General features: G+C 39.3%; 1 protein-coding gene across 5 annotated transcripts in view; it reads right to left on the bottom strand.

Moving 5' to 3' along the window:
* KDM7A (lysine demethylase 7A) overlaps window positions 1-13,790 on the bottom strand; it is a gene marked incomplete at its 5' end in the record, with an annotated part of 160,877 nt that overhangs the window by 20,551 nt on the left and 126,536 nt on the right. For all 5 annotated transcript variants that reach the window (XM_079930970.1, XM_079930971.1, XM_079930973.1 and 2 more), the window contains 6 exons: window positions 2,247-2,353; window positions 3,637-3,724; window positions 7,177-7,339; window positions 8,550-8,736; window positions 9,021-9,162; window positions 11,214-11,374. In XM_079930970.1, coding sequence (XP_079787096.1) covers window positions 2,247-2,353; window positions 3,637-3,724; window positions 7,177-7,339; window positions 8,550-8,736; window positions 9,021-9,162; window positions 11,214-11,374 — 848 coding nt within the window. The remainder of the gene's footprint in view (window positions 1-2,246; window positions 2,354-3,636; window positions 3,725-7,176; window positions 7,340-8,549; window positions 8,737-9,020; window positions 9,163-11,213; window positions 11,375-13,790) is intronic.

Consider the following 13,790-nt stretch of genomic DNA (forward strand, 5'->3'; position numbering starts at 1 on the left):
AGTGGTCATCTGGCTCTAGCCTTAGTGGGACTGGACTGACTCACTAATATTGCCAGGTAGCCTGTACTGATACAGATGACAAAATGGAAACATTTTAAAACCTCACCTACAAATATCCTTTTACAGTAATCGGGGTTTTTTTTAGGTTTTTAATGTACAGGTTCATGTTTTCAGTGAGACCTCAATATTTCTGAACTCTCAATGGTCTAAAACAAAGGTTAAATCGTTATTTTAAGACTGAACAATTTGCTGTGTGTGTGTGTGTACGTGTATGTGTTAGTGAGAAGAGAAAGATGGAAAAAGTGCTCTGAATTTTCTGAATATTGAATTGCCAATCTCTTACCTGGAGAGTTCAGTAATTGGGTTTTATTTCCAGAAAATAAGGACATTTGTAAGTGTTTTTATAAGTGTTCCTATTTTCCCAGGCTTCTACTCGAATAGGGGACTATGAAATTTACTGTCCAGTATTTTACTGAAAATCATATATTGCAACTCTATGGATCTACTATGACATCCCTGAAGCCAAGAAAAATACCCGAGAGCACTATTCCTCCCCATCCACGGGATCCCACCTCCATCCTGTACAGCTGCACCACTGTCAAGACACCTACCTCTACACAGTGCTACAAGGTGTGAGACGGGGTTCTACTGCTCTTTCCTTCCAAAGAAAGTGAGCTTTCCCCAGCCCCCCTTTTAAGGAAAGAAACCATAAATGATTTTTATCATTTAATTCCGTGCATGCCATCCTGGGAAATAAGTTATTGGTAGCTTTTTTTCCTTTTACCTTTTCTTCTTGTGTAACATTTAAATGGGGAAGACCCCCAAATGTTTAGACTAGACTTTATTGTTTAATCTGCTTATATCTCTTCTTCTGGGAGTTAATTATAATAGTAACACTGGGACTTCCCTGGTGGTGCAGTGGTTAAGAATCCACCTGCCAGTGCAGGAGACACGGGTTCGAGCCCTGGTCTGGGAAGATCCCACATGCCGTGGAACAACTAAGCCCGTGTGCCACAACTACTGAGCCTGTGCTCTAGAGCCCACGGGCCACAACTACTGAGCCCGCATGCCACAACTACTGAAGCCCCCGTGCCTAGAGCCCGTGCTCCACAACAAGAGAAGCCACCGCAATGAGAGCCCGCGCACCGCAACAAAGAGTAGCCCTCACTTGCCGCAACTAGAGAAAGCCCGCGTGCAGCAACGAGACCCAACGCAGCCAATAAATAAATAAATTAAATAATTAAAAAAATATAGTAGCACTACTGGCAAACTGACTAGGAAAGTTAGACAACACAAAAACCAGATGGACTGTATTTTCATGGGCATAAGTGCACAAAAAGCAAAAAATAGATAAAAGTGGAAGTTACAGTGAGTCTCCAACTTGACTGCTCAAAGATTATTAAACCAGTAATAAAACATCAAAATCTGAAATTCCACATAAAAGAGGTGGTACCTTGCAAGTTTAAAGGGATATATTTCCCACCTCCCTTGAAAAGAACCATTTTTCTTCAACTATAGATGCATAGCCTGACACTAGCTGGTTTGTGCCAACAGGTGCCTTATACTAGCCACATAATGGTCATAATGGTAATGGCACAGACACCACCTGATTCACTCAGGACATGAAAATTATTCCCTCGATTTTTTAAAAGCAAATGTTTGGGAACAAATACTAGGTAACAGTCCCTTGGCTTCAACTGCATTTTTGTTAGTGAGGCACTTTTATGTGCCTGATACTGTGTGCAGATGACTAAAGTCCCAGTGAAAGGAACATTTTTCAATATTACCTATGTGGTTCTGATGCAGCTCTTCATATATCTGATTTTTATGCCTAAGGACTAGAGATTTTCTAATTTGCTAAAAAGGTTCTGAACAGAGGAAAATAATGCATTTAAAAAACAAAATAGGGGGCTTCCCTGGTGGTGTGGTGGTTGAGAGTCCGCCTGCCGATGCAGGGGACACGGGTTCGTGCCCCGGTCCGGGAAGATCCCACGTGCTGCGGAGCGGCTGGGCGCGTGAGCCATGGCTGCTGAGCCTGCGCGTCCGGAGCCTGTGCTCCGCAACAGGAGGGGCCACAACAGGGAGAGGCCCGCATACCACCAAAAAAAAACAAAAACAAAAAACAAAATAGGGACAATAGCCACACCACATTTTAAAAAGAACCTCTCTTTCTATGAGTGGCTTTTAGTGAGTTTAGAAGTAGCATGCATCATATGAAACAACAAAATCTACAGATTATTTATTACCTTTTAGGGTCTCCAGCAAGTTTTTGGCTACAAACCAACATATGGCTTCAAAGAAAGGGAATTTGAAAAGATCTGGTGTTTTTAGCCTTTTTTCCATCTCATAACACCTAAATAAATAAGAGTTGAAGAAATTTAATATTAATATTAGCATTTCAAAGTTAAATGCAGACAATCAACTTAACTAAAATAAGCAGCCCACGACGTATAAGACCAATCGAGTAGTGCACATCGCTCAACACCACCACCACACGTGGGTAAGACTGAGCTGTGATCTTACTCAGGTCCGCCCTTAACAGATTTGACAGGATACTGAAGAATTTACAGTGGGCTTCAAAAAGATCACCCCTTGGGATCTGTAGCCTAGTTTTAACAGAAGGAATTTTACAAGGGTTCCACTATAATAAACAGAACGATGTGTTTAGAAACCGGCTGCCTGTGCTGGACAGCACTGCAACACCCTCTCACGGCATTTTCTTTAGGCTCTACTAAGCATTCAAGCTCAGGACCACACTTGGCAAGGGTCAAGGTGAGAAGACCTGTGAGAAACCACAGCTCGCCACAGGGTGAGTCTTCCGTGGGAGTCTTTGCAGCAGTCCACACAGCCAGGAGCCGTCTTTCCCCAGGGACAGCTCAGGTATAAAGAAACAAGATTCGTACTTGGCAAGTGTGGGAGCTGTCCTAGCTTAAAGCTGCATACCCCCCATAAGAGCCAGAATCTCTTGTAATAACTCCACAGATGCATGGCTTCCGGGGCTCCCCAGGGGCAGGCCAAGTTATAACAGTCACACTCAGGAAAGCCCAAAGACATGGCTTCCTACTAGGTATTTCTAGTTCTGCCAGTACTGATGCGGTTTATCAATCAGGAATCATTTTACCATAAGCAATGTTGCCTTGTAACAGTCTTCTCTCATTAGGCTACCAGGGGAAGTTATTACCCGAAGGTCAAATTCTCATGCAGAAGGGGAAATAGCTGTTAATCCTTTACCACAGCAAAATTAAAGCAGGTGTTTTGACAACGATCCTAACTTAGGGTTGCTCTGCCCCAGCAGCATATGTCACACCTGAGTCTGACTGGTTTTAGTTCAATTCCCTCACTGTAAAAATAGCCAAAGGAGAGCCTATCCATTTCTACAAAAGTCTGAAATTTGGGGAGATACCTAATCTCAAATTGAATAAACTATTCTTTTTGTTTTAGATTAGAAAAGCATCAAGGTGTTCTCCTGTCAAAATCTTAAGACAATACTTTTGTTAAAAGTTCCTAATAATTTCTCAGGGCCTATCTCCATGAGATCTCAATTAAGTATGTTGCTGAATTTTTTTTTTTTGACTTTTAGAACTAAGTCCTATTTAAGAAAGGACAAAAGATCCTTTAAATACTGATGACACAAACCTGAGCTGCATGCCAATGTTAAGGTTGTGCAGAAAGTTCCCCCCAAAAGCCATACAGTCCTGAGAAGTGAGCACAGCATGAATCCACCCTGAAATGGTTAAAAGTATATAAATCAGTGATTTTTCAATATTCAAACCACACAAATGTGATATATACCTATTTTAAGAAACACAAAATATCAAAATCAGTTTACCTCATACTTCAGTGCTAGAGAAGCTAATGCCTATTACCATCTAGAGGTTCAATGATTCAAATATGTATTAAATGCCTATTATATGCCAGCCTCTGTGCTGTGTTTAAGATAAATGGATTGACCCAATTAGACAAAATTACGGTGCAGGATAGGTGAAGGTTTCTGTGGTTGTTGCTGTTTCAGTTTTTTAGCTTAAAAACACAATCTACTTTATATTAAAGATTTTACTCTGAGACAAGTCAAATCTGGTTAGAGTGAGGCAAGCGCGTTTTCATTAAATGAACAACGGGACTGGCTGGACGCTTTGCCTCCCTAGTGTCATCCTGAAACAAGTGTCCTTAGGGACCAAGCAGAGGAGGATCAATGGAACTCAACCTGGGACATTCCTCTAAGAAAGAAAAAGTAGATCACCCACATTTCATTAGGCAGGGTTATGGTCCTATAAATATAAATGCTGGCAATCAAAATGATATTTTCCCACAAAGTCAAAATGTTTTCCCATAAAAATGTTTTCAAAGTGAGGCTCATTTCTGAGATGATGCTAAACTTTTGAAAGAAAGGTCCGTAGACTGAACATAAAGACTTCATATAAACATAAATCAATATACACACATACGTTTGCATGTAAAAGTTGACTGTTAAAATAGACAGATCCCATTTTCCTTATACTTTTCATATTCTGATCCCTCATTGTGCTGTAACACAATATCAAAAAACTCCTCCCAAGACTGGCTTTCAAGTGGTGACCACGTGTGTGCTCAAAGGCCTTGAGCTTGACCCTGAAATCACAAATTTGAAGTCTCTGCTGGCTTCAAATTCTGTAGATCAGTGGTCCTCAATGGAGGCAGTACCACCTGTAGAGTGTGATCTAGACAGTTTGGTGGGCTTTTTTTTGTCACAGTGATCAGGAGGCACTACTGTCATTTTGCGAGCGGGAGCCAGGGATGCAACATGCAGGACAGTTCCACACAGTAAGAAATTGTCCTCCATTAGTCAGGACTTTCAAATTTCTGCTGGGCATTCAGATAGGTGCAAAATCTGTTATTAACTGTCTGAGCCCAGAAACTATAACTCCGTTCATATGAAACAAGGATGTTTTGCATGGTTTTGGCACAATTTTCTAGGAATATAACTAGGTAGCCTGTAAACTGAAGGAAGTGTATCAGTTGCCAACTACCTTGGGGGGGAAAAAAAAATCACACTATCTACGGCAGCAGTTCTTCAAATGTGGTCCCCAGACCAGCAGCACCAGCCTTAGCTGGGAACTTGTTAGAAATGCATATTCTCAGGTCCACCCCAGAGCTACTGAATCAGAACCGCTGGGGTTAAGGCCCAGCACTCTGCGTTTTAATAAGCCCTCCAGGTGATTCTGATGGTCAATGAAGTTTGAGAACCATTAATCCACACCAGAGCTACAGACTTTGAACTACCAATTACACGCCTGTACTGGTTAGCTGGCCTGTGCATCATCCTGACTTCTAATGCTGCTGTGCCTGAGCAGGGACATTGTAAAATGGTGTATTATTATAAATTACTTTTAATTTCCTCTTTATATTCTAATTAGGTCATTACATCAATGGGGGGGAATTACTGGTGCAGGAGGTTATATTAATGATAAATGTGAATTCAAGATTTTTGAAGTGGGCATAACAAAATATCTGTCATAAGAGGGAGCTTTGGGGGGCTTTAAGGGAGGGGCTTTAAGGGAGGAGCTTAGCCCATTCACAGTGAAAATACTGATACGTATCTAGATTTATAAATTCTGGTAGTTCCAGGCATTGATTCATTCATTTGCTCAACACATACTTCTTATTCTATACTCCAGAGGCAAGGTAAGAAAGCAGGGCCTGTAACAGATCCTTGCAAACTGTGTAGCCATTAAGGTCACCCAAATCAGAAGAACACAATTCTCAAAACCACTGACCTGGAGAGTCCATACCCTGCATTTAGTCACGTCTCAAAATGACAGACCTGATACCTATACTTGAGGCTATAGCTAAGGCTGGTACTCAATCCCTTCCTAGGGTCCCTCAAAACAGACTCATTGCCTCCTAACTGCCCCAGGACAGCTGCCCAGATTCTTACAGCAGGCTTGGGCCTTTGACATCAATGTAGAGCTGACCAGTTAAAATTAAAGGGAATTTCATCAAAATTTTATGCAAAGGACATTATCAAGAAAATGAAAAGACAACCCACAGAATGGGAGAAAATATTGCAAATCATATATCTGATAAGGGTCTAGTGTACAGAATATATAAAGAATGCTTACAGCTCAACAATAAAAAGACAACCCAACATAAAAATGGGCAAAGCATTTAAATAGACATTTCTCCAGAGAAGATATACAAATGGCCAATAAGAGAAATGCTCAGCATCATTACTCATTAAGGAAATGCAAATTAAAACCACAATGAGATACAAGTACTTCACACCCACTAGAATGACAAAAATAAAAAAAGATAACTACAGTGTTGGTGAGGATGTAGAGAAATCGGAACACCTGTACATTGCTGGTGGGAATGTAAAATGGTGCAGCCACTAGGAAAAGTTTGGCAGTTCCTCAAAAAGTTAAACATCATTAAACCATATGACCCAGCAATTCCACTACTAGGTATATATAACCAAGGGAAATGAAAACAAACCTGCACACAAAAACTTTCACACAAATGTTCAAAGCAGCACTATTCGTAAGAGCCAAAAAGTGGAAACAACCCAAATGTCCATCAGCTGATGAAGGGATAAATGAAATGTGGTACATCCATGCAATGGAATATTATTTGGCCACAAAAGGCAATGAAACACTGACATGGGCTACAACATGGATGAGCCTAGTAAACATGATGCTAACTAAAAGAAGCTAGATACAAAAGGCCACGTATTATATATGAAATGCCCCAAACAGGCAGATCCGCAGAGACTGAAAGCACACTAGTGGTTGCTAGGGGCTCAGAGGGGGGGCAATGTGGAGTGACTGCTAATTGGCATGGGGTTTCTTTTTGAAGTGATGAAATGTTCTGGAATTAGATAGGGGTAGGGTTGCACAGCCCTGTTAATCTACTAAAAACCATTGAATTGTACACTTTAAAAGGGTGAGGATTATGGTAGATGAATTTTTCTAAATAAAAATAAAAGTGAAGGCAAATGACATAAAACACAATGCCAAAACGAGTCCTGACTACAAGAGAAGCCCTCTAAGGCACAAAGAAGTGAAAAGTCCAAGATCAGAATCATCGCTCGGGCTATGCGAAACTACTTTCCAAACACATTAAAGTCAGAGATTTCAATCAAAAGCTGACTCCATGTGATGAGTATCCACTATGGGGAGCGGGATGGGATTAAAACCTTACCTGTAGGAACAAATAAGGTATGTCCCTGCTTTACCACACATTTGTAGCATTTATCCACCTTATCTCCAAAGAACACTTCACTCTGGGTCACAGATGAACTCCAAGATTCATAGAGTGCCAAATTGTCATCTGTTGGCTTTATCAAATAAAAAACCTTCTCGCCCTAGGAGGAAGTAATCACACTATTTTTGAAAAAGGAAATGCCATTCTAGGATGGCCTATATTGATGTAATTTCCCAATACAATGTTCTAAATTAAATTAGATAATTATCAGATTTTTTTAAGGCTCAAAAAGACATATTTCACATACCTGATCTATAGCTATTGCCCTTAATAAGCATCTTCAAAGGAGCTAAGGCTCCCGTCTCAAATACGACAAGGGGTCAATAAAGCAGGGATGGAGAAATAGTTACGAGAGAGGAGGGTAAAGCATCACAAACATCCTACTGATCTCATTTTCAAGGTAGAGAAGTAAATACATGTTAATAGGCCCCAGGTTACAGAGGGTCATCTCTGCAAACTTTGCCCTTTCTCCTAAGACATATAATAATACAATTATTTTTAAAGATCTGTGAATAAACTTTCTTTAATGAACTAACCCTTTGCTTTCTCACGGAGGAAAGGAAGAGGAGCTCAAGGGCACAGCATCAAACATAGTCCAGAGCATTGCTGATGCACAGGCATGTGATACTGACGAAGATTTGGCTCTAGATCAGCACTGCCCGAAAGAACCTTCTGTGACGATGGAAATGCTCTATATCTGTGCTACCCAATATAGCAGTTATGAGCCCTATGTGGCTACTGAGCACCTGAAATGGGGTAGTGCAAATGCGGAACTGAATTTTAAATTATATTTAATTATTTAAATGTAGCCACATGTGCCGAGTGGCTACTGTACGGAATAGCACAGTTCTAGATAAAGCAAGGTGAATATAAGCTCCTGAGGAGAATTCGTATTTGTATGGGCATTCCTGACTTATCCAACTAGCTGGCTTTAGCCTCACCTTAAGGTCAGAAGCAATTATTACTATAATTTTGCTCCTTCTCAGGTATTAGATTCAGGGATTAACTGCTAACTGACTAGGGGGAAGAAGAAACAAAAAGAGACAAAAGGCTAAAAGAGATTAATTTATCAGATGGGGGCAAAAAAAGGGAATCTATATAAATTAAGAATTCATGGCTCCTCCATTACTTGGGATTAAAAAAAGAAAATCATAATGCTTCTTTAAGTATTTAAAATGATAGCTCCCACTGAAAAAGTACAAAACACTTCCCTCTTTACAAACGTCATTTATAGCAAATGAATATACCCATGGAAAAATAAGACTGTACGTTTTTGTGATTAAGTGAACAAAGAAATACCCCAAGCTTACCCAGAGGACATGGTACCAAACTGAAGTCCCACCAAAGTCAATGTGGAAATCTGTGTAGCTGTCTTGAACTCCCATTAAGCAGTATTTCTGAACAAACGGCTTGGGAAAGACTGAATCATCAGGCCAATAATTTTCCACCCAGGAAAGTTTTCTGGCTATATCAGGAACCTCCACCAATTCAGACATCCTTTAAAAAAACAAACACACACATACACACACACCCACATCATGCAAATTAAAACTTCTTAAAATTTCATCTCCCATTTCAACCCAAACCAAGAAATTAACTGGAACTCACAGCTAACAGCAATACTTAAAGTCTGAGGGTACCAAAGCAAAATTTACAACATAGCTATATCACTGGACCACTTTAGAAGTCACAGTTATGTTTTTTACTAAAAGAAATTCATCATTTAACTACATTTTAGCTAACACTCAGAAGGCTAAACCAAAACGTCCAGAACTACTCACTTTGTATCTGAAAATTCAAGGCTGATCACATTTAACACTTTTGGTCTGTTAGGATTCATGAAGTATTTAACATAATTGTGAAGTGTCATTTTGCTGTCTGCCTGCCTTGCCACATCAATGACATCTATCACTTTGTCACCACCTGCAGAGAAAAATTATGGTCTCATTATTGCGCTTAAGAATTTCATCAATAGACGCCCTACACAAAAATATTTTAAAGACTATATTTACTTGTATGATAATTAAGCCATCTATAAAAACTATATAGCCTAGACAAAGATTCTTCCTATACTTTTTAAGTCCAACTGGAACTTTTGAACAAAGGGATGACTTTTGAAAGAAAGAATAAAGCAATTAAGACAGAGCTGCATAATCAACACTGAGTGTAAAAAGTTATATGTTTACAAAGCTTTCTACACACCAATGATTTCTTGTGCAGCTCACGACAAAAATGCATATTACATTGGTAGGTAACAACTGTGCCGCATTCCTCATGCATAAAATCAGGGGACTGACTTTTCCCTTTCACTTCTTTAACACCTAAGATTCTGAGTCCATCATTTCGGGAAACCAATCGGTCATTGGGGAATTAGTGAACAAATTAACCAGGACAAACAATTTCTGCTTGCCTGGTAGTGTCTTCTCTTCTAATATTCTGCTTCAAGAAAAAAATGAGTGGTTAGGAAGCAAAAACCAGTTCATATTAGGGCCTGTGAAATGCGTTCTGAATTGGGATTAATTTACAATTTTCCTATAAAATCATGAGGTATTGCTTGCTCAACACTGCATCACCCTAAAAAGCATAATTAGTTTTACAATGTCCTGTAGGATAAGGTGAAATTCAAAATATGGCAATACTTAATCTGAAATAGGAAACAAGTGACATTTTCTTACTTGAATGTAACTTTATATAAGTTAAGAAAGTATTGTTAAATAGACTATTTTATACTTACGAGGCAAAACAATTCTGTTAACTGAAGCATTCTGCAGTACTAAAAAGTTAGCTATCAAGTACTATGAACGTTTTTCCTACACTTATATTACACTAGCCATTTACTTTACAGTGCTATCCATGTAAACAGGTTTAGGTGAAACCTCAGCCTCATCCTCTAATTTATCAAATAATTCAAAACCAGCTGAATGTGAAGTCAGACAATTTAACTGGACTTCCTCAGTGAAACAATTATCAACGTCAACCAATGGATCAATAAAGGGACAAGTTCTCAGATACTTCATGCTCAGGAGATAACATACTCTAAAGAATAGACAGTTTGAGTCAAGATAGATTTGAGATCTAATCCTCAAATAATCTCTGTTTTGTTGACAAGGAATGAGACCTACATAGAGTCAGCTTTATCTCTAAATACCCTGATGCGAATGAAAAAAGTGACTGAAAATGTCAACAATATTGCAACAGGTGAAGGGTCTTCCACCTTGTTTCTTATACCTTTCCGGGCCTCAATATAAAAAATTAGGTCCAGGCATCGTTAAATGGCAGTATCACCAAGTCATTAATATAAAAACAAGTTTGAAAGTGAGCTCCTCTTTTTCACAGCCTTTCTCTAGCCAGCAGGAGGTCACTAAAGCAGGATCCAGAGATCTTGTACCTGAATGCTGCTACAGAGGCCTAGAACCACCCCGATTTCCCAAAGTCTTCTTCCTCAGTCTGCAGCTACCCCTCCATAATAACTGTTCCTAAGCAAGTATCAGGAAATTTTTTTTTTTTTTTGCGTTACGCGGGCCTCTCTCTGCTGTGGCCTCTCCCGTTGCGGAGCACAGGCTCCGGACGCGCAGGCTCAGCGGCCATGGCTCACGGGCCCTGCTGCTCTGCGGCATGTGGGATCCTCCCGGACCGGGGCACGAACCCGTGTCCCCTGCATCGGCAGGCGGACTCTCAACCACTGCGCCACCAGGGAAGCCCGTATCAGTAAATTTGATGACAACAACAACAACAAAAGCAGTAGGATGAGGCGGAGTAAATAAAAATATGCAAAATGTTTTTTTTGTCTTTCTGAATGTAAGTCTGCTGAGAAAAAAATAGTTTTCAACATAGGTAATACTGAATTTCACTTTTCCTGACCCAGAAACGGAAGTAAAGTAACATCTCTTCATTCAACTTTTAGTATTTTTAGGATAATACCAATTTCACTTTTACCATGTTTTCCCAAGTAATTAAAGGAATCAAGTTCGTACCTACATAACGTTCCACGTCCATAACAGAAAAAGTAGGTGGAGGGAGCCTGAGTCCTAGATCATCTAATTTGGGGACCATAATAGGGACTTCAAATCCATGTTTCTCCAGGTATCTTTGTGTCAGCTGGCTGCCATGCATCTTTACAATGATTTCATCGGCACTAAGGAAAGCATAAGAGTAACATGTCATCTCTGTTGATAAGTTCAGTTAAGAAAGATAATCTGGTAATGGGTTAATTCATATACTATATTATTATCTACATCAGTGGTTCTCAACCTATCATACCTAATTCTCCTTTTTATAACAAATGTTTTATAAAGCCCCTTTTAGTATTCTAAAGTAAAAGTCATAGATAATTACTTCAATCTACATATAATTGGAAAAATATATATGTATTATATAAAATGCCTTAACTATAACAAGAGAAAAAACAAATTAGTTTCCAGCAAAATACGTATTTCAATATGTAAATGTTCAGGTAAACAACACTAGAAAATATAACAGAATAATAGGATGCTTACAATCGATTGTAACGAGTGGTTGGATTTAAAAGTAACAAGATCAGAAGCCACTCAACACAAGCTGCATAGAAAACCAGAAGAGCAAAAGGGAGGGGGTACAGTAGAATAAAAGCTGGTTAGGATAAGTAAAAACAGACCAGATTTTATCTGGCTATAAAAGTCTACACAAATATTTGTTAGGCATTGCAAAGTCTCACCGGACACAGAACAATTCACGTTGTCCTGCACACTGGGGGATGACTAGCATCTGTGGTCCCTACTCTTTGAGACAATGTCCAAATGCCCCAACTGAGAACTCCTGGTTTCAAAGATCTGCTATCACCAGTATTTAATAAATTTTAACACGCAGTCACCTTAAGCCACTAAAAAGGGTTGCTGAACCTCCAGCTGCCCTCTTTGATGATTAACACATTCTAGGCATTACACTTAAGTGTGGTTTGTCCCTTTTCACTATCCCCTATCTAACCACAAATCAAAGATCTCTTTAAATGGGGATATTCTAGATTTTATCTTCCAACTGCTCACAGAATGCAGCTGCTATACATTCAAAGTTAAGTGCAACACTTGCATCATAGGTTAAACACAACAGTTTCCATTTATACAGTCAGATCTTAACAGTCTTGATGTCATCTGTAGCCTAGGTGTCAAGGAGAAGACAGGAGAAACTGGGTCTGTGAATTACTGAGCTCAGGTCTTCCCACCTTCTCAATAACAGAAGGTCAGTTTAAGGCCTAAAAAAATCAAGACAGACTTTTCTTGGATAGTCTTGTAAGTGGAGGGCTCAGAGCTCCTTCACCTGACTCACTGAGTTCTGTACTGCCTTTTATTTTCCCCATAAGCATCCACAAGTGTTCCTTCTTCCCCAACCTCTGAGAATTTAACAATTCCTTAAACTCCAACCTAAGGGAGAATCTTAAGTCACTTGTACTCCTCCATCTTAAATGTCTGGTGCTTTACCTCCCCCCATTGATCAAAAATATGTAGATACAAGTGCTTAAAAATACAGGCACATCATTACTTACAAGAGGAAAAAACTGGACACAAACTAAACATACACCATAGTGGGATGGTTAAGTAAATTACGGGATATATATACATACACACAACACACACACACACACAACTGCATACTACACAGCAGTTAAGGAGTGAGGTAAATTTGTGTATACATACAGAAAGATACCTATTAAACATAACAGTAAAAAAAAGCAAGTTGCACAACATATGCATAATGTAACCCCATTTTATTTTTTAAAATTAGATGTATATATACATCCATACACCTATACATATAAATGTTTTAAAAGTTATCATTTATGTAAAAAAGGGTCTCAAAAGACTTTGTCTTAAAGTGGGGGGGGTCGGGGTAGATAGTTGGAGTTCACTTTATTTTATACACTTCTATATTAATCACATTAAGTATGTATAATTTAGTTAATTATTGTCACCCTGCCACGGTTTTAAATGATGTGGAGGTTTATGGAGTTACATTAAATAAAACCAAAGACCTTTAACTAGTGGTGAGTACAGTGTGGACACTTGTGACCGCCTCTGGAACCTGCTCACATCTGTGTTTAATACTTCGGCCGAGAAGCCACGGGAATCACTGGGCCAGGACTTTTAACACTACACTTTTGGGTTACAAACCTATTTTAAAAAACGAAAGCTAAGGCTCCTCTCCCTGAAAAATTCACATTCACATGTCAACATGTCAACTGTTTACACAATTTTAGGAAACTCACAAGCCTCTCTGAAGCCAGCCCATAGAGCCTGGCTGAAAACTCTGGCCCTGGGCTCCAAATCAATCAATGAAAATAAACAGACATTTCTCCAATGACTTTGAAACTCATAAAGGAGAATATCTGAGAATAAGGCCTTTAATATCACAAAAATCACATGGCGATCACTGTGTTTCATTTTTTTTTTTTCTGCCAGTACGTGAGGGAGCCAACAGTAGCTGCTTATCATTTATGTTTCTGTTTAAGGGAGGGGAACGGCCAGGTATCCTAAAGACTATGACAAAATAGGAAGAGTTTTATAGTTACATGATCTGAA

The sequence above is a fragment of the Stenella coeruleoalba genome, assembly GCF_951394435.1.
Source record: "Stenella coeruleoalba genome assembly, chromosome: 9".
Taxonomy (NCBI): Eukaryota; Metazoa; Chordata; class Mammalia; order Artiodactyla; family Delphinidae; genus Stenella; species Stenella coeruleoalba.